Source organism: Bufo bufo, chromosome 1, assembly GCF_905171765.1.
Source record: "Bufo bufo chromosome 1, aBufBuf1.1, whole genome shotgun sequence".
Classification (NCBI taxonomy): Eukaryota; Metazoa; Chordata; class Amphibia; order Anura; family Bufonidae; genus Bufo; species Bufo bufo.
This window is the reverse complement of record NC_053389.1, coordinates 55,997,686-56,020,017: the sequence shown is the minus strand read 5'-3', so window position 1 is coordinate 56,020,017 and position 22,332 is coordinate 55,997,686. Positions and strand designations below refer to the sequence as shown.

General features: G+C 47.2%; 1 protein-coding gene across 2 annotated transcripts in view; it reads left to right on the top strand.

Annotated features, from left to right (window-relative positions):
• Positions 1 to 1,906: 1,906 nt before the first annotated feature.
• LOC120995338 (sacsin-like) overlaps positions 1,907 to 22,332 on the top strand; it is a 53,968-nt gene continuing 33,542 nt past the window's right edge. For both annotated transcript variants that reach the window (XM_040424479.1, XM_040424469.1), the window contains exons 1-3: positions 1,907 to 1,987; positions 13,877 to 13,915; positions 18,661 to 18,743. In XM_040424479.1, coding sequence (XP_040280413.1) covers positions 13,912 to 13,915; positions 18,661 to 18,743 — 87 coding nt within the window. In that variant the 5' untranslated portion in view covers positions 1,907 to 1,987; positions 13,877 to 13,911. The remainder of the gene's footprint in view (positions 1,988 to 13,876; positions 13,916 to 18,660; positions 18,744 to 22,332) is intronic.

Here is a 22,332-nt window from a genome sequence, read left to right as displayed (position 1 = left end):
TAGCACATGACGATTCCTCGACTGGGCTTGTGTTACTCTGAGACCTTCCCATATTGCCTGAAGTGGGGAATAGTGACCCCTTCCTATTTCCCTGCTGGGAACATATTCTACTGCTCCTAGGCATAATAGTTCTCTTATGCCGTCAGAGAGAAAATACATTTGGGATAAAGGAAGCTGGGTTAGGGTGAATTTCTGTGGGGGAAGAGATTCTAACTCTATTGCGTGACCTTCTCTTATAATACTTGTGATATAAGGATCTGCAATTACTTGCTCCCAGGTATGAAGGAGCTGAGTCTTCCCCCAACCCAGATGGCATCATTGTTTGGAGGTGGAGGAGGAAGGTTCCCCCCTATTGGGATTAAAAAGGAAATTCCTTCCTTTCCCCCCTTTTGCATAGCTCCACCTCCCATATTTTCCCGTATCTGCCTTAGTATCTTGATGCTGTTGTCTATTCCTAAAAAAAAACTGCCTCATGCCTTTTGATCTATCTTCAGGGAACCCTTTTTTACGATCAGTTGCATTTTCCAAGATCTTATCCAGGTCGGGACCAAAGACATATTGGCCATGGAATGGAAGAGAAATTAATTTGTTCTTAGATGTCATATCCCCCGACCATAGGACTCTTCTAATCGTATTAGATAGTACACCCGTATGAGCAGATAGCCTTACGGACTCAGTGGATGCGTCTGCCAGAAAGCTAGTGGCCATTTTTAACAGGGGAAGGCTGTCCAGGATCTTGGGGTCTTTTTAATCAAGTGAAGTTCCAATTGCTCCAACCAGACTCTTAAGGTATGAGCCACACATGTCGCAGCTACTCCGGACTTTAAAAGAGCTGCCGTGGCTTCCCATGTTTTCTTAAGGAGGCTCTCCGCCTTCCTGTCCATAGGGTCCTTTAACTGCGCAGCATCTTCAAAGGGAAGAACCGTGCGTTTTGCGATTTTGGCTACAGGAGCATCAACTCTAGGGATAGACTCCCAGTCTGTACAATCTACTTCATCAAAGGCATACTGTCTCTTTGCAGCGGGGTATGAAATAACCTTTTTCAGGTTTTTCCCACTTGGCTTTGATTAAAGGGGTTGTCTGGGTTCAGATCTGAACCCGGACATAGCCATATTTTCATCCAGGTAGCCCCTTTGATGTTAGCATCGGAGCATGTCATGCAGAGCAGGGATGGCTCGGTCTTACAGGACCAGCACAGCGCCCCCTTGTAGGTATTTACCAGGGGCAGTCACCATCCCTTCCTTATGTGATTATTCTTTTTTCTCTATCACCACAGGGACCCTGTTCCGGATCCAGCGGACATCACGTCGACGTCAGCGACACCCTGGATGAGGTAGGACCAGTTGGTTCTTCCATTTATGTACCGCCGTGTACCCTATGATAGATTTTATTAGGTGGAACTGGGTGAGTGTAGTTATGCCTTGGGTGGAGTTAGAGGAGTGGATTAGGGTAAAAAAATAAATAAATTACCCCCTCTTTATGTACAGTAAGTTTGAATTGCGGTGGGGGGTTGGGGAGGCGTCAAAACCTACAGAAAATGGAAAAAAAAAGTAATATAAAATGTATAAAAGTCCACACAAAAAAATCAATTTAACAGAAAATACATTGAATTACAGAAAAAACAAAACTACACTCAGCAGGTTATTGAGTGTAAATCATGAAATGTATAAAAACTATAAAAAAAACTATGACAAAAACCAAACAAACAATGCCGTCAAGAAATGCAATAAAACACACAGAAAACTTTCATGAAAAAAGATGTGGAAAAGTTACAGATACAGAAGTGTGGAAAAAAACAGCACCCACCAAGTTTCGTTTATCACAGAGTCAACAGGAAACATCAGGAGGATGAAATGAAACTTCTGGGTTCGGACCAGAAACGAAACCTAATTCAGATTCCGTTTTGCTCTGATAAGCTGATATAAAGGCTGAGTGCAGGGGCTGCAGCAGCTCAGACGAGAGGCCGACATCAGCTGCGCAGGGTCTGGTAAGTGCTCTCCTTCAGTCATCCTTGTAGCTCAGTCCCTGCTGAGACCTCTGATATCTGCTGCGGTCTGTAGTATCAGGCTGTCTGGTTTAACCCTTTATTACGTTGTACACAGGATGGAGCAGCCGTGAGCAGCTACAAGCAGGGGTGTAACTGGAGATCTGTGGCCCCAGGGCAAACTTTGGTTTGGGAATCCAGCCCCCCTGGTGGGCCCGGTCATACTCTTTGCCACTGCTCTAGTTACACCCCTGGTCTCTGGTGATATCCCCCAGTAATGTACCTATATCGCCCACAGTAATATCCTTATACTGCCCCCAGTAATGTGCCCCACTGCCCCTAGTAGTGTCCTCCTAATGTCCCCCAGTAATGTCCTTCCAATGCCTCCAGTAATGCCGCCCACTGCCCCCAGTAATGTCCTTCCACTGCCCCCAGTAATGCCCTTCCACTGCCCCCAGGAATGCCCTTGCACTGCCCCCAGTAATGCCCTTGCACTGCCCCCAGTAATGCCCTTGCACTGCCCCCAGTAATGCCCTTGCACTGCCCCCAGTAATGCCCTTGCACTGCCCCCAGTAATGCCCTTGCACTGCCCCCAGTAATGCCCTTGCACTGCCCCCAGTAATGCCCTTGCACTGCCCCCAGTAATGCCCCCCCGCTGCCCCCAGTAATGTCCTTCCACTGCCCCCAGTAATGCCCTTGTAATGCCCCCCAGTAATGCCCCCCCTGCTGCCCCCAGTAATGTCCCTCCATTGCCCCAGTAATGTCCTTCCACTGCCCCCAGTAATGCCCCCCACTGCCCCCAGTAATGCCCCCCCGCTTCCCCCAGTAATGCCCCCCCGCTGCCCCCAGTAATGCCCCCCCGCTGCCCCCAGTAATGCCCCCCGCTGCCCCCAGTAATGCCCCCGCTTCCCCCAGTAATGCCCCCCCGCTTCCCCCAGTAATGTGCTTACACTGCCTCCAGTATTGTCCTTACACTGCCTCCAGTATTGTCCTTACACTGCCTCCAGTATTGTCCGTACACTGCCTCCAGTATTGTCCGTACACTGCCTCCAGTATTGTCCTTACACTGCCTCCAGTATTGTCCTTACACTGCCTCCAGTATTGTCCTTACACTGCCTCCAGTATTGTCCTTACACTGCCTCCAGTATTGTCCTTACACTGCTCCAGTATTGTCCTTACACTGCCCCCAGTAATGCCCCCCCGCTGCCCCCAGTAATGCCCCCCCGCTGCCCCCAGTAATGCCCCCCCGCTGCCCCCAGTAATGCCCCCTGCTGCCCCAGTAATGCCCCCCCCACTGCCCCCAGTAATGCCCCTCCACTGCCCCCAGTAATGCCCCCAGTAATGCCCCTCCACTGCCCCCAGTAATGCCCCTCCACTGCCCCCAGTAATGCCCCCCCACTGCCCCCAGTAATGCCCCCCCACTGCCCCCAGTAATGCCCCCCCACTGCCCCCAGTAATGCCCCCCCACTGCCCCCAGTAATGCCCCCCCCACTGCCCCCAGTAATGCCCCCCACTGCCCCCAGTAATGCCCCCCCCGCTGCCCCCAGTAATGTCTCACACTGCCCTAGTAATGCCCCCCCACTGCCCTCAGTAATTGCCCCCTGCCCAGTAATGCCCCCCCGCTGCCCCCAGTAATGCCCCCCCCGCTGCCCCCAGTAATGCCCCCCCGCTGCCCCCAGTAATGCCCCCCCGCTGCCCCCAGTAATGCCCCCCCGCTGCCCCCAGTAATGCCCCCCCGCTTCCCCCAGTAATGCCCCCCGCTTCCCCCAGTAATGTGCTTACACTGCCCCCAGTATTGTCCTTCCACTGCTCCAGTATTGTCCTTCCACTGCTCCAGTAATGTCTTTCCACTGCCCCCAGTAATGTCTTTCCATTGTCCCCAGTTGTCTCCCACTGCCCCCAGTAATGCCCCCCCGCTGCCCCCAGTAATGCCCCCCCGCTGCCCCCAGTAATGCCCCCCCGCTGCCCCCAGTAATGCCCCCCCGCTGCCCCCAGTAATGCCCCCCCCGCTGCCCCCAGTAATGTTTCGATTGTGGATTAGGCTACTTTCACACTGGCGTTTTGGCTTTCCGCTCCTGAGATCCGTTCAGGGCTCTCACACACGGTCCAAAACGGATCAGTTTTGCCCTAATGCATTCTGAATGGAAAAGGATCCGCTCAGAATGCATCAGTTTGCCTCCGATCCGCTCTGGAGGCGGACACCAAAACGCTGCTTGCAGTGTTTTGTTGTCCGTCTGACGAAACTGAGCCAAACGGATCCGTCCTGGCACACAATGTAAGTCAATGGGGACGGATCCGTTTTCTATGACACAATCTGGCACAATAGAAAACGGATCCGTCCTCCGTTGACTTTCAATGGTGTTCAAGACGGATCCATCTTGGCCATGTTACAGATAATACAAACGGATCCGTTCTGAACAGATGCAGACGGTTGTATTATCTGAACGGATCCGTCTGTGCAGATCCATGACGGATCCGCACCAAACGTGAGTTTTTGTGCAAATATTTGTGACTTATGCCACTTCTGGCCCTTTTGAACAGTAAGGGCTCATGCACACGAACGTTTTTTTTTTTTGTTCCGTATACAGGCCGTATTTTGATTCTGTATACGGAACCATTCATTACATTATGAGGCATGTCCTATTGTCCGTTTTGCAGACAAATTGCGGAAGGCACACGGACGGCATCCAGTTTTTGCCGATCCGCAAATTTGCGGATCGCAAAAAAAGTCACGGTCGTGTACATGAGCCCTAAGTAGGAAAGTGGGCATGGTCAGCTGGTGTGTGCCAGATATAGCAAAAGTGAGTTTTTGAACAATTTCCAAAAAGTGGCGCAATCTAACTGCAGTAGGGGTACGGCGAAAAAACCCTGGAGTAAAATATCTAGACAAAAGTGCTATTTAGAATGCGCCAAATTTATCAAGTGAGATGCAATATGGCACAAATTATGGCAATGCAGATGCATTTTTGATGCCCATTGGCGCATTTTAAGTCACGCCCCTTTCATGCTAAGCCACACCCACTTTTCTGGCACAGGCCCCTTTCAGACGATCGAGTGTCTCGCTGTGGACTCCCAGCACTGCCGGGGTCACATAGCATTATACTGACTTATGATGCTATGTAACCCTTGCAGTTCTGGAATGTACTAGATGACACTGACCTAATGCTGTCAGCGTTATCCATGGGGGGAGTATGGGGGGGCCATTTCCAGCCTCGGATAACCCCTTTAACCCATAAGGTACCAGCGCCGTACAGGTACGGGCGGGTGCAGGAGCTGTGCCCGTCTGATCAGCGGTATGGATTTTCTTTCCGGACACCATCCGTCCAAAAGGGTTAAATGAGAACTGCAATGTCAATGTATTCCTTGGATGTATCTGTTGAAGATCCATGTATTAAATAGTTAAAAACAGATGTATTAGTACGAAAATCCATATATTGTCACTGCTGTCTATTAGCGCGGAGGTGACGGTGTCCTGATCAGAGTGAGGAATGAAGTAGGGCTATTTATTCATGTTGAGGAGCACACTGAGCGTGCCTGAAGAAGGGGAACGCCCCCGAAATGTCGTGGTAGCATAGTCTTGTGCCTCGTCTGCCTCCATAATTTGGACTTTGGTATGTGTTGATTACACTTTTTGAATAATGATGAAATAAAGAACATGTCAATTTAAGGCCTCATGCACACGAACGTATTTTCATTCCGTGTCCGTTCCGTATTTTTTCACGGTCGTGTGCATAAGGCCTAATACGGCGGGCTCTTTTACTGCTTGGACTGTGTGGGAAGTATACAAGAGAACTTCCTGAGCTACACTACCGCCTATACCAGCCGTATACTGTATGTGGGTTTCTTATTTAATACCCTTAGGGCTCTTTCATACGAGCGGATGCCGTGCGGGTAATCCGCCGCGTGAAAGAGAGCCAAGCCCCGTTCCGGACAGCAGAGACACGGAGCAGTAACATGATTGACGATGCTCCGTGCCTCTCTGTGACCTTTTTACTACAACATCGCAGTGAGATAAAGCTGTCGCTGTGATTTTGGAGTAAAAAGGTCACAGAGAGGCACGGAGCATTATCAAGCTGTCCGGAACGGGGCTTGGCTCTCTCTTTCGCGCAGTGGATTCCACGCACAGCATCCGCTCGTGTGAAAGAACCCGTAGGCTAAATGCACACGATCAGGATTGCGTGCGGATTTTCGCACCGTAGGTCATGTACATTGTAGTCTATGAGAATTTGAAATTCTCAATGCACACGATGCAGATTTTTTTTTTTTCCGCGTGGATTTTGACCTGCGGTGCGGATTTTAAAATCCGCAGCATGTCGATTTATTTTATTTTTCCTGATCGGATTTTTTTCATTCACTTAGTAAAATCCAAATGCAAATCCGCACTGATTGATGCGGACTGACCGCACAGATTTGCCTGCGAACATCTGCGGATTTCAGTGCGGATTCTCCGCACATGAATCCTGACCGTGTGCAGGTACCCTTATAGTGATTGCCTCTCCAGCTGTTTGTTATAGCACCACTTAGGCCACTTTCACACTGGCGGCAGCAGGGTCGGGGAACGGTCTACTGCAGGCACGCTCAACCTGCGGCCCTCCAGCTGTTGTAAAACTACAACTCCCAAAATGCCCTGCTGTAGGCTGATAGGTGTAAGCTGTTCGGGCATGCTGGGAGTTGTAGTTTTGCAACAGCTGGAGAGCCACAGGTTGAGCATGCCTAGCCTACCGGATCCGTGCTAGCTCCGACAGCAAACATGCCGAGAGGTGGCCGGACAAAAATTACAACATGCTGCGGTTTTTGTCTGGCCGCCTCTCAGCTTTTTTGCCGTGCTGCAGCCGGATGTCTGGCCCACCCCCACTGTAGTGAATGGGGGCTAGCGTTAGCACGGATCCGGCAGGCTGTTCCCCCACTGGAATAGCCTGCCGGACCCTGCTACCGCCAGTATGAAAGTAGCCTTACTTTTTCCAGCCTTTTGTTGCCCCGGCAGTAGAAGAGCTGAAGTTAGGCCTCATTCACACATCAGTGTTCGGTCAGTGATTTCCATCAGTGATTGTGAACCAAGACCAGGATTGGAGCCTCCACAGAGATCAGGTATAAGGGAAAGATCCGCACCTGTTCTGTGTTTACACCTGGTTTTGGCTCAAAATCACTGACTGAACACTGATGCCTCGTTCACATTTCCGTGTCAGTGTCGCCTTCATCCGTCTTTACCATCCGTAATTCACTGACGTGGCTCAGCTGAAAATCAATTGCCAAAGAATCTCCTATTAGTCTTCGGTGAAAAACAGACACAACACAGACGCCATCCGTGTTGAGTCGGCGATTTTCACGGACCCATAGACTTCAATGGGCGTGCTTGGTTCGCATCACAGATCAAAGTAGTGCATGTCTCCGTGATTTCTTTACTGACCTGGGGTCAGTTAAAAAGAAACGCTGAAGTGTGAACAGACCCATTTACCCATCAGAAAGAGTAAAAAAAAAGTTAATCAGTAAGTTATGTGCACCCCAAAATGGCGCCATTAAAAACTACAACTTGTCCCGCAAAAAACAAGACCTCATTTGACTACAGCGATGGAAAAGTTATAGCTCTTGGAAGGCGACGATGAAAAAATTAAAAATAAAAATATATAAAAATTCATGAAGGTTAATACACCATTGTGAGGTACCCCAGTATTAAAAAGGGAATTGGGCCCAAACCGCTAGGGAGTCTCACTCTCTAACCGCACGCTGTCCAATCGCTCGCTCTCTAATGGTTTGATGGCTCCGTGCTCGATCGACTCCTGGAGAAACCTACTGGGGGTCATTTACTAAGACTTTTCATGCCGGTCTTAGATTTCCCCCACTTTACGACTAAATATTGTCGCACCGCAGGTAAACAAGGGACTTGCGACTATTTTTATGAGGATACCAACGAGCAATAAAACACAAAACCGGAATACGGTTATACGGATAAACCCGAATAAAAGGAAAGTGTCAAAAATGAATAGCTCCTAGATGGGACAAACCCAGACACTCAGCATATACAAAAATAATATCCAAAAATATATCTTTATTGAAATCAATAAAGATATATTTTTGGATATTATATTTGTATTACATTTTCTTATATGCCGAGTGTCTGACTATTTTTATGATTAAAATAGTTGCAAGTCCATTAACCCCTTAGTGACCAGCCTGTTTTGGGCCTTACTGACCAAGCGTTTTCCTTCCTTTTTTCATCGTCGCGTTCCAAAAGCTTTAATTTTTTTTAATTTTTCTGTCTATATAGCTTTATGAGGGCTTGTTTTTTGCAGGACAAGTTGTAGTTTTTTATGGCGCCATTTTGGGGTACACATTACTTTCTGATGAACTTTGATTAACTCTTTCTGGGAGGGAGATGGGGAAAAACAGCAATACTGCCACTGCGTTTTTACGTTATAAATTTTATGGCGTTCATTTTTCGGTATAAATAACATAATATCTTTATTCTCTGGGTTGCTACGATTACAGTGATACCAAATATATACAGTTTTTTCCCCGTTTTACTACTTTTTTGCAATAAAACCCCTTTTTTTTTTTAAGAAAAAAATGTTTTCGCATTGCTGCTTTCCAAGACCCAGAACTTTTTTCTTTCTATGGAGTTGTGTGAGGGCTTGATTTTTGTAAGACGACTTGTATTTTTCATTGGTATAATTTTGGAGTAAATGGCGCTTTTTTATAGCTTGTTATTAAGTTTTTTTTCGATGGCAACTAAGAATAAATTAGCAATTATGTTTTTTTTTTGTTTTTTTTTACGGCGTTCACCGTAGGGGATAATTTATGTGATATTTATGTAGTCCGGGTCGTTATGGACTGCATTGCACACGAATGCATTGCATTTTAATATCAGTGCTATTCGGACATAGACCAGCAGGCTGCGGCAGAAAGGCTCAGCATGCTGGAAATTACTCAAGGCTGGCCTGGGGCCTACATGAGACCCCAGCCAGCCTTCACACACATTGGCACTCCGCGATCGCATTTGCAGGGTGCCGATGGGAGACAGAGGGATTCCGCTCCCTCTGTCAGCACTTTACATGCGGCAGGCACCATGTAAAGTGTTAGGGTACTTTCCCACTAGCGTTTTTATTTTCCGGTATTGAGTTCCATCACAGGGGGTCAATACCAGAAAAAAACTGATCAGTTTTATCCTACTGCATTCTGAATGGAGAGCAATCCGTTCAGTATACATCAAGATGTCTTCAGTTCAGTCCCTCTTACGTTTTTTGGCTGGAGAAAATACCGCAGCATGCTGAAGTTTTACTCTCCGGCCCAAAATCCTGAACACTTGCCGGAATGCCGGATTCGGCATTATTTTCCATGGAAATGTATTAATGCCGGATTCGGCCCCAAGTGTTCTAGAAAAACGCATGTGCATACCTTTAAAAGTGTGAAAAGAATAAATACTGGATCCGTTTTTCCAGATGACAGCCGGAAAGACGGATCCGGTATTGCAATGCATTTGTCAGACGGATCCACATCCGGATCTGTCTGACAAAATGCATCAGTTTGCGTCCGTATTGCCGGACCCGGCAGGCAGTTCCGGCGATAGAATTGTCTGCCGGAATCCTCTGCCGCAAGTGTGAAAATACCCTAAAACAGCCCGAATCGGCACTTCTGCCAGTCCGGGCTGTTAGAGCAGGGCCGCGGCTCTCATGTGAGAGCCGGGTCCCCGCTGTAGGCTGGGCCACCGCTTTTTTGGTCACCAAGGGGTTAATAATTGATCCCCACTTACTTTTTGGTCTTGTGCAAGTTTGCCTGCATAAACTTCAATGTAAGACACGTGCGATTCGTGATATGTCCATATTTATTTTTTATCTATGTCTAATGGATTTTGCAAACCCTAAGGCCCCATTTCACATGAGCGAGTATTCCGTGCGGGTGCAATGCGTGATCCGGACTCATTCATTTCAATGGGGCTGTGTATATGTGCAAACGGAAAATACAAATGTGATAGCACTCTGCATCCAGCATTCTGCCCTGCCTCCATGCTGGATGAGGCATTGGTGTACATTTTGGCCAAAGCGTAATAAGCCACTCACCACGTCAAGGTCGCCTCTATTGAGTGGTCCCTAACACTAGTTCCTACCTGTTTATGTGCCATGATAGCCACACAAAGTCCAGGGAGCGCAGGTACAGCATGCACGCCAAGCACACTCTGCTTTTAACCCCGTCCGGTGCCATTACAGCTTTCATCGGATCCAGGGATGCAAGTACCAACATGCACACTGAGCCCACCATATAATTCTCCTGGAGCCAAATGGCTACTGGTAGGTTCTATATAAGCAGGGGTTAAAAGCAGAGTGTGCTTGGCGTGCACGCTGACCTGCATTCCCTGGACTTTGTGTGGCTGTCCTGGCCCATAAACAGGTAGGAACTAGTGTTGGGGACCACTCAATAGAGGCGACCTTGACGTGGTGAGTGGCTCATTACGCTTTGGCCAAAATGTACACCAATGCCTCATCCAGCATGGAGGCAGGGCAGAATGCTGGATGTAGAGTGCTATCACATTTGTATTTTCCGTTTGTATATGTATTTTGCCATAGTGATGTGCACCTACATATAGGTTGTGCTGACTCAATCCCCCACATTTTTTCTTTGTAGTATATATTTGAGGCGTGGCGATCTCCTTGGAGTCATGAACACCTGACCAGTCAATCTGTCCTGAAGGCTGGTTTTAAAGTCAGTATAAAACTGAGTCTGCTTATATAGAACCTACCAGTAGCCATTTGGCTCCAGGAGAAGTATATGGTGGGCTCAGCGTGCATGTTGGTACTTGCATCCCTGGATCCGATGAAAGTTGTAATGGCACCGGACGGGGTTAAAAGCAGAGTGTGCTTGGCGTGCACGCTGACCTGCATTCCCTGGACTTTGTGTGGCTGTTATGGCCCATAAACAGGTAGGAACTAGTGTTAGGGACCACTCCATAGAGGCGACCTTGACGTGGTGAGTGGCTTATTACACTTTGGCCAAAATGTACACCAATGCCTCATCCAGCATGGAGGCAGGGCAGAATGCTGGATGTAGAGTGCTATCACATTTGTATTTTCCGTTTGTATATGTATTTCGCCATAGTGATGTGCACCTACATACAGGTTGTGCTGACTCAATCCCCCACATTTTTTCTGTGTATATGTGCGTTGGTTTTCATGCATCACTTGTGCGTTGCGTGAAAATTGTAGCATGTTCTATATTCTGCGGTTTTTTTCACGCAACGCTGGCCCCATAGAAGTGAAAGGGGCTGCGCGAAAATCGCATCGCATCCGCAAGCAAGTGCAGATGCGATGCGTTTTTCACGGATGGTTGTTAAGAGATGTTGTTTGTATACATTCAGTTTTTTATCAAGTGCGTGCAAAACGCATTGCACTCGCGCGATAAAAACTGAACAACTGAATGCAATCGCAGGCGAAACTGAATGACTTTGCCTGCAAAATCGCGCATTTTTCACTGAACGCATTCGCAACGCATCCGGACCTTATCCGGACACGCTCGTCTGCAAGGGGCATAAGGGTACGGCCATACATTCAGGTTTTTTTTAATGCAATTTTTGAAGACAAAATTAGGTGTGGATCCAGTGTCGGACTGGAGTGCCAAGGGCCCACCAGTAGAAGTAACTCTAGGGGCCCACCATATAGTTTCATACAAATATTGACACTTAAGGGGGTTTTCCTTTATATAGGAAGCTGTAGTGTAATGGTGCACATGACGGCTGCAGCTAATCACTGGCCTTGGTGCTGTACACCACGGAGATCTCTGATTAGTTACAGCCGTCAGGTGCGGTACGCAGGCATTTTACCGCGGCAGCCAAAACATTATGTCCCAGCTGAAGCCCGGCGGAGAGAACAGGGTGTTGGTGCTGGATCAAATAGTGATGGTGAGTTTAAGTGTTTTTTATTTTTTTTTATTTTAACAGCATCCCTGTAGTTTGGCTTCAAAAATTTGAACTCAGTACTTAGATACCATAACAATACCAAGCTCTGTACTTAGATAAGGTAGCAGAACCGAGCTGTGTGTATAGATACAGCAACAGAGCTCTGTTACACACATACTTCTACACATGCCGGCACCCTTTCATACACACACTGTCATACATGCAGGCACCCTTTCATACACACACTGTCATACATGCCGGCACCCTTTCATACACACACTGTCATACATGCCGGCAACCTTTCATACACACACTGTCATACATGCAGGCACTCCTACATACACACACTGTCATACATGCCGGCAACCTTTCATACACACACTGTCATACATGCAGGCACTCTTACATACACACACTGTCATACATGCAGGCACTCCTACATACAGTACACTGTCATACATGCAGGCACTCTTATATACACACACTGTCATGCATGCAGGCACTCTTACATACACACACTGTCATGCATGCAGGCACTCTTACATACACACACTGTCATGCATGCAGGCACTCTTACATACACACACTGTCATGCATGCAGGCACTATTACATACACACACTGTCATGCATGCAGGCACTCCTACATACACACACTGTCATACATGCCGGCAACCTTTCATACACACACTGTCATACATGCAGGCACTCTTACATACACACACTGTCATGCATGCAGGCACTATTACATACACACACTGTCATGCATGCAGGCACTATTACATACACACACTGTCATGCATGCAGGCACTCTTACATACACACACTGTCATGCATGCAGGCACTCTTATATATACACACACTGTCATACATGCAGGCACTTTTTTAAACCAATTACAATACATGTAGATTCCTTCCTCACCTCATGGCCCCCTGTGTTGCTAGTTGTGTCCCCAGGTCCTGAGCCAGTGTCCTCCCCCTCGCAGCAGCAGGGCTCGGCTCCAGACTGATCACACAGGCAGCAGTCCTTCTAGCAGAGCTGCCTCATTGGAGGAGAGGCTGTCAGTGCTATTGACTGACATCTTTTAGTCCAATCAGCACTCCTGGTCAGAGTAAGGCTGTTTCCACATGATCTAATTTACATAAAATCTTGGCAAAATGCCTAGTTTTTTTTGCCGCCATTTTATGAAAATCAGATCATGTGGAAAAAGCCTTACTCTGACCAGGAGTGCTGATTACACAAAACTTGTCAGTTCCCATGAATCAGCGCTGGTGTGGAGCCTTTCCTTCTCATTTAGGATGAATCGCAGGCAGCATGCATCCGACTGTGTACAGGGGGCGGAGCTTATTGCAGACAGCTTCTAAGCAGGGAAGCTCACTTGCTGGTTCGGGAGCCCACCAAGGATTTCCCCGGCTCCCCGGTGGGCCAGTCCGAGCCTGTGTGGATCATAAAAGCAGAGAAAATATTAAATATTGCATTTTTGTTTACAAACTTACACTGCTAGGCGAAGGCTTCTGCCTAGCAGTGTTCCCGATGACCTTACCGGGAATACTGGTAGGTGGAAGCCTCTGCCTAACAGAGACCTGGTATGTCACCAGATCTAATGAAAAAGCCCTTGCCCTGCGCTGTATTGGAGCATGAAATGCTCCGATGCTCATGTCAGAGGGGCTGCCTGGGTGAAGAAGGGGATATGTCTGGGTTCAGAGCTGAACCCGGACAACCCCTTTAAGGACAGATACTACTTCTCCTTTAAGGGCTATTCTGGTTGTAGCAAGTTATTAACTACCCACACGACGGGATAAGTTTGTATCTTGCCGCTGTAACCCTGTACACGTTGAGGCCCCCAAAATGAATGGAACAGAAGGTAGTGCAGCACACTGCGACTCCATTCATCTCTATGGGAGTTCCAGAAATTGCTGCACGCTGTCCTCGGCTACCTGAGACGCATCACATCCACTTATGTACACACATCTTGTCTATTGCATGATGGTTTCTTTTTTTCTGTTTCAGCTTTGAAGAAAGCCTAGCAGGATCCTGCAGTGAAAATGGGTAAGCTTTTACTTGTATCATATGAGCATTATAACATTACAGTATTTTGCAGAATTCCTGTCACCACAAAATGCAATGCGATCTGCAGGCAGCATGTTATAGAGCAGGATGAGCTGAGCAGATTGATATATAGTTTGTGGGAAAAGATTCAGTAAAACTTGTAATTTATACATTTAAATCTCTCCTCTTTCTGACCTGTACAGAATTGGTGTTATCAGTGATTAATAGCATTCTCTGTGTAAGTGTGTATACAGAGATGGCTGTCAGTCACTGATAGCTGTACACAACACTTCCTCTATCAGTGATTGATAGCATTATCTGTGTAATTATGTATATATAGCTGTCAGTCACTGGTAGCTGTACACAGGGGAGGTGGTATCAGTGATTGATGGCATTCTATGTGTAAGTGTGTATACAGAGATAGCTGTCAGTCACTGATATCCGTACAGAGGGGAGGTGTTATCAGTGATTGATAGCATTCTCAGTGTAAGTGTGTATACGGAGATAGCTGTCAGTCACTGATATCTGTACACAACACTTCCTCTATCAGTGATTGATAGCATGATCTGTGTAATTATGTATAAATAGCTGTCAGTCACTGGTAGCTGTACACAGGGGAGGTGTTATCAGTGATAGCATTCTCTGTGTAAGTGTGTATACAGAGATAGCTGTCAGTCACTGATATCTGTACTGACAGCTATCTAGCTGACAGTATAACATGTTGGGTTAAATAGGAAGGCTGCATTCACATATACAGTTTTTGATGCAATTTTTTAAAATTAGAAGTAGAGCTGCCATTATTGCCTCTTGGTTCTCTTCAAAATCTGTTCTGTGATTGGTTGCTATGGGCAACAAAGACAGTTTAACGGTCTTGAGGTGAAGTCGAATCCTGTATGTCCTCCAATTGTATGCAGGGATTTACTAATTGTAGACAGAGGCCATGTTTATGATCTATGTTTAGCGTGTGGGCCGGGAAAGCTCTAGGGTTACATTGGAGATGACCTAGTAAGAGCCTGGAGAGGCACTTACCGGGCCCAGTAGAGGGTGACTGAAGACAGTCTGGTCAGTAAGGCGGAGGTCACATCTTTGTCAGAGGATCTGTTGTAAAGAGAGAGGGCCACAGCTTTATTCAAAGTATGGAGACTTTGTCCAATCAACTTATACAAATAACGACGTCTCTGGAGATCACATAGCATGCCACGCCACAGCAGACGCGGTGGGCTTGTCCTAGATGTTTCGACAGATGACCTCCTCTTCTCGTATGATCATCAGGACAAGGTCTACCACACTGTCAGCTGTGACATCTACAACGAAACAAACCATTAGCGCCAGCAACAACGAAATGTGTAACAAACCATAAGTCACTAAAAATGGTCTGGAGATTCCTCCTTGGCTGTGAGCCGTAGTGTTGAGCAACGCGAGCTTCAGATCCTAGATCCAAAGTCACTTCAGTAAAAACTTTGTTTGAATGCTGTACGGAGATTTGTCTCCTGACAGTATTTAAACGTATGGGCTCTGGTGAGGTGAAATTCGTTATCTCCGAAGCAGGGGCGTTGCTAGGGACTCAAAAGATCTGGGGCCCAAGCCCCAATAAATATGGCCCAGTTCTCTAAATCGACCCTCCTCCCGCAAACTGCATTTTGCTCTACTTGCTATACAGTGGCACATACCTGTCACATCCAGTGCCTCCCAGGTGACGTCTCCTCTGATGTAGATCTTCTGCCATCATCTTCTCCATTTGGTCCGGACAACTTCTTTCAGATGCGCCTCGTCTCTGCAGAGTGTGACACACTGACATCTTAGCTTCTTCACATTTCTATTATCATCCCCAACCTGGAGCCCCCAGTGTTATCCTGCTGCTCGCTGTGCTCCCAAATACCCCCATAAACTATCCTGAAGAAAAATTTGTGCCCCCCATAGTAATACTGCCCAGTACAGTGCCCCAACATTGATAATGCTCCCAAGAGTGCCCCCATTAGTAGAAGAGCCCTCCAGTATTAATAATACCCTCACAGAGCTCCCAGTAGAAATAAGGCCCACATAGTGCTCTTAGTAGAAATAAGACGGATCTATAAGTCCCTCCTATAGAGCCCTCAGTAGTAATAAGACTCCTAATGCCCCCTGGATTTATAATACCCCTACAGTGCCCCCAGTATTTATATTGCCCCCTACTGTTAAAGTGCTCACCCTGAAGTGCCCCCAGTATTTATAATGCCCCCCCCCCCGCAGTGACCTCTGTAGTTATATTCCTCCCTCCACCACATAATGAATAACATCACACCATCTCTCCTGCCCCCTCCAAAATACAGTCCCATGTAAATAACATCCCTCTCTATCTACAGCCCCATCCAAAATACAGTCCCATGTAAATATCACTCCCTTCCCCAGCCACCTTCAACATACAGTCCCATGTAAATAACATCACTCCCTCCCGCAGCCGCCATCAACATTCAGTCCCATGTAAATAACATCACTGCCTCCCTCAGCCCTGTCCGACATACAGTCTCATGTAAATAACATAATCCCTTCCCACAGCCGCCTTCAACATACAGTCCCATGTAAATAACATCACCCTGCTCCAGCCCCCTCCTACATTCAGTCCCATGTAAATAACAACACTCCCTCCCACAGCCGCCACCAACATACAGTCTAATATAAATAACATAATCCCTTCCCACAGCCGCCTTCAACATACAGTTCCATGTAAATAACATCACCCTGCCCCAGGCCCCTCCTACATTCAGTTCCATGTAAAGAACAACTCTCTCTCCCACAGCCGCCATCAACATACAGTCCCATGTAAATAATATCACCCCCTCCACAGCCACCTCCAACACACAGATCCATTTAAATATCGTTTTTCCCTTTAGCCCTAACATACAGTCCAAGTTAAATAACCACAAGTCCCAGCATTCCTCTGCCTCTCCCTTCACTTACCTCTCCTCATGTAGCAGACCTCACCACATCTTCTTCCCCCCAGGATATCTCCTCTTCACTGCCCTCCTCTCCTGCACTGGTCACATGATAGTGACATCATCTCAGGTACTTTTCAACCACTGCCTGTTTTACTGGTCAAATGACCTGTGATGATGTCATCACAGGTCCTTCAGCTCTTCCAGTGCATTAGAATCAATTGTATTGCCGTCCTGAGGACAGTTGTATCTAGCTGGCAGGCAGGACATTCGGCGGCCTGGGACAAAACATCAGGGGCCTAGGCTCGCGAGATTTCGGTCAATAACTTCAGCATTCGATTGTTAAACTGAAAAACTATTTTAAAACGGGTATCCGAAGCTGACTTTGGATCCAAGTTTTAAAATGGCTCTCAAGTTGAAAGATCAAACCTGAAGTTATTAATTGAAGTCCCCCGAGACTTCGGTGATAACGAATTTGCCTCATCTGAGACCATACATTTTAATGCTTTACGGAGACGGATCTCCGTACAGCATTAAAACAATGTTTTTAGCGAAACGACTTCGGATATAGGCTCGCTTCGCTCATCCCCAGTGGTGGGGGCGGAGCACTTATTGTAAGGGTCCATTCACATGTCCTCAAGTGTTTTTTGCAGGCTGCAAATTGCGGCTCTGGAAAACACGGACACCGGTCATGTGCGGAACAGCAAATGGCCGGCCCTGTGATAGAAATGCCTATTTTGGTGCGTGGCTGCTCTATCTTTTTTGCGGGGCCGCGGAATGGAACTATGGATGCAGATAACACACGGTACACTGTCCGTATCTTGAAATGAATGGGTCCGCACCTATTCCGCAAAATTGAAGAACGGATGAGGACCCATTCATACAGAGTTGTGAATGGACCCTAAATCGGTGCCACGCAGCACCGTAACCCGCTCAGAGCCAATGAGGATCCCCCTCCCAGCTCACTGACTTTAACCCCTTTGCTTCCTTAGCCCTCCAGTCAAGAGCTCCCAGGCCTAACACAGCCTCGGAGCTCACAGCACAGCCACTATACAATGTACGCTCCGGTGAGTGTGGCGGCTCTCTGAAACAACTGACTCAGACCCCCACCAATGCGATAATAATGCCCTATATTGAGGATAACCCCTTTAAATTTTCAGATTTTTTATTTTTTATTAAAATGTTGATAGGTATCCATATGATAAATCCAGCTGATTTTTGGTTTTCTGCTCCTACGACTAAATGACTGGATTTTTATTTTTTTTTCTTCAGTATTTTTAGTTTATCATATTATTTTTAGTTGTATGTCTATGGTCAGAAATTCTACAGTTCTGTAGAGGGTAGCCAGGTCGTCTTCTATCTACAGAATAAGATTATCTACCATTAAGAGTATTCTGGGCTTAACTATTAGATCACTGGATAGGGGATAACTATTAGATCGGTTGGGATCCCCCATTGATCACAAGCGATCGGGCCCCCTGAAATGAATGGAGCTACAGCACTCTGCCGCTCCTGCCCATCCATTCATCCCTATGGGAGTTCTGGAGACAGTCCAGTACAGTGCCCGGCTGTTTACACAACTCCCATAGAGATGTATGGAGCCGCAGTGCGCATGCCCAACCTGCCGTATCATTGATTTCAGGGGGGACCTGAGTGTACAGGGTCTCTGTTCTTACGATCGTGGGGGTCCCAGCGGTAGGAACCCGAAGATAAAATAGTAATTCCCCTATCCTGTAGATAGGAGATAGCTTCTCACAACTGGAATATCCCATGCTGCGTACAATGGATTGTGACCATTGGTGATAACAATTTATATAATTTTATTTTTTTCAGATTTTTTTCAAAGAGCTCCTCCGTTCCTCATCCAGCTCCAGAATATTTTGAGAAAATATCCAGATGGAGGACAAATCCTTAAAGTATGATTTTTAAATAACCCCCCCCCCCCCCTTCCTTCCCTGAGAAACTTTCCCGCAACTCCCCTCCCATGGCTAGTTAAGACCGCCTACACTTGCCACCCCCTCAGTAGTTGTGCCTTCTTAGAGCCCCCACACAGTAGTTATACCCCTTTAGTCTATCCTCAGTTGTGCTCCCCCTAATATAAGTAAAGGCCCCCAATGGTTTAAATAAAATATCAGTAATACTCACCTAGCCCCGTCCTCCAGATGAACAACGCACATCCCGCTCTCCCCAGCAGGTGGGATGCAGTGAAGTAATTGTACCTGTTGGGATGAGCGGACAAGGACAGGAAGGGGATGATCCTCAGCCGCACGCATTATGACTGCATCACATCTGCTAGGGAGAGCATGGCCGGGGAATGAGGCCCGGGCCGTGATGACAGACATGGACACACACCCAGTGCTGATTATTACTGTGTGCTTACTGGCAGTAGGGTGGCCATTTTCATAACCCCAAAAAGGACATCACAACCGGGACACTAGGTGACGATGCTACAATACACAGAATGGAAACCATCATCTATAAAACAGCTTTTCTTTATTCACCAAACTTGGCCCCTCTTTATCGCCTTTTCTTGCTGCCTCTAAGAGATTGCTAATGGACATTACAGGGAGAAGGAATGAGAGGAGAGCACTACAACTCCCAGCATGTGCAATCTGGTATTATGTGATATCAGAGGACATTACAGGAGGAAATATGAGAGGAGAGAACTACAATTCCCAGCATGTCCAGACAGTTGGGCTCCATTTACACATCCGCAAATGGGTGCGCATCCGTTCCGCAATTTTGCAGAACGGGTGCGGACCCATTTGTTCTCTATGGGGCCAGAAGAGATGCGGAGAAAGCACTATGTGCTCTTCGCGTCCGCATTTCCGGAGTGTGCCCTCGATCTTCTGGTCCGCGGCTCCGGAATAAAATAGAACATGTCCTATTCTTGTCCGCAATTGTGGACAAGAATAGGCAGTTCTATGGGGGTACCGGCCGGGTGTATTGCGGATCCGCAATACACTACGGACGTGTGAATGGAGCCACATTACAGGAGGAGGAATGAGAGGAGAGAACTACAACTCCCAGTATATCCAGGCTGTTATTATGTGATATCAGACGACATTACAGGAGGAGGAATGAGAGGAGAGAACTACAACTCCCAGTATATCCAGGCTATTATTATGTGATATTAGAGGACATTACAGAAGGAGGAATAAGAGGAGAGAACTACAACTCCCAGTATATCCAGGCTATTATGTGATATCAGAGGACATTACATGGAGGAGGTATAAGAGATGAGAACTACAACTCCCAGTATATCCAGGCTGTTATGTGATATCAGAGGACATTACATGGAGGAGGTATAAGAGATGAGAACTACAACTCCCAGTATATCCAGGCTATTATGTGATATCAGAGGACATTACATGGAGGAGGTATAAGAGATGAGAACTACAACTCCCAGTATATCCAGGCTATTATGTGATATCAGAGGACATTACATGGAGGAGGTATAAGAGATGAGAACTACAACTCCCAGCATTTCCAGGCTGTTGTGTGATATCAGAGGACATTACAGGAAGGAGGTATAAGAGATGAGAACTACAACTCCTAGTATATCCAGGCTGTTATGTGATATCAGAGGACATTGCAGGAGGAGTCGTGTCACATGATGTCATCACAGATCCTTTACCACCTCTTCTCTCCACTGCTGAGCTCCGCCCATCCTGCAGCGATCACATCATAGTGATGTCATCACAGGTTCTAATGACTGTTATCAGGCAGGGGAGGGAGACCTGGGACTAAAGGCCTCTGCGGGCCTAATGCAGTCACTCCCTGTGCTCCCAGGGTAGTTCCGCCCCACTGTCTGGTGTACATGACTCCCCTAGTCACATCGCTGTGCCTTCTGGATGGATGCCCTTAGTTAGTGTTCAAGGAGAGGTGCCTTTGCACTGCAGCAGGGCACATGCACTTTGGCAGCAGGGAAGGCATCCTCCTCCTCCTTCTCCTTGTCTTCCCTTAAGGGCTCATTCAGACGGCTTTATGTTTTTTCCTTTCCGCAAATATGCGGATCGTTTTTTTTTGCGGACAGTTCAGCACATCCGCAAAAAAAACTGACTGGATCCGCAAAAATGCAGAATGCATAGACTTCAATGGGGCCACGTCCTGATTTTCACTGATAAATATAGGACGTATTTGTTTTGCGGGCCGTGGAATGGAAGAAAAGGTGCAGACAGCACACTACGTGCTGTCGGCATCTTTTGGGGGCCCCATAGAAGTGAATGGGTCCACATCTAATCCACAAAATTGCGGAAAGCAACACACGGCTGTCTAAATGAGCCCTAATTATAATGGAGGTGGCAATCAGGTAGAAAATTGCTCTAAACATATGAGATAATATAAACCTAGCATTTTATAGTGAGGCTGGGGTCACACCGCGTTCAGGCGTTAGGTAAGTATACACTTTTGTGTTTCCGTATATACCCCAGATGTAGCTCCTGTATTCCAATGCATTTAAATCAATCAACTGTTCAATTCTATAAAAGTATACAGTGCAGGATATGGTTTTTTATACTGTTATAATAAATGATGCTTTTCAAAGCACAGAGCTCCGGCCTCTTCTAATAGTTGATCGGCAGGGGGTCCGACACCAGGATAGGTCATCAATATTTATTACTGGATAACCCCTTTGAGCTCTATGTGGTTGTCGGAGATAGTGCTTGTACTCTCTCCAGCAGCCCCATAGAGTTTTGGCATGACCCCCACCGATCAGACACTTTTCCCCTATCATTGGACAACCCCTTTTAACCCCTTCGCTACCAGTGACGTACATGTACTGTACGGCGCTGGTGCGGTCTTTAAACATGACACCCACTCGCATGTGCAGCGGGCACCATAGCTGGCGGGGTCTCTGCTGTTTCAAACAGCAGAGGCCCGCGGCTAATGTCCGTGACTGGCAATAATGCCGATTGCAGACATTACAGCCTTTAGATGCCGTGGTCAAGTATGAAAATACGGCATCTAAAGGGTGAAAACCTCAGCAGCCCGTGCGGCGATCGGGGATGGTGGTAATTAATTCTAATAGGCTGGGTCTCTCTGAAGAGACCTAGCATACTAGAGCCAGCAGGTGGCATGCCAACATAGGAAATTAGCAATCTATGGTATTAACCACTAGTCCTTCTGGTATCAACTTTCAGGGAGCAGAAGTTGGTGCCGGGGTTAAGGATCCATTCACATGTCTGTGGTGTATTGCGGATCCGCAATACACCGGGCCGCACATGGCCGGCACTAAATAGAGAAGTCCTGCGGACAAGAATAGGACATGTGCTATTTTCTTTCGGAGCTGCGGACCGGAAGTTCGGGGCCGAGTTCTGGAAATGCGGATGCGGAGAGCACATAGTGTGCTGTCCGCATCCATTCTGTCCCCATAGAGAATGAATGGGTCCGCACAATTGCGGAACAGGTGCGGACCACACTTGCAGACGCGTGAATTGAGCCTAAGTATGGGACCTTTTTCACAGCGTTTTGTAGAGAGGGTCATTGTAGATTGTATGTCTCCCT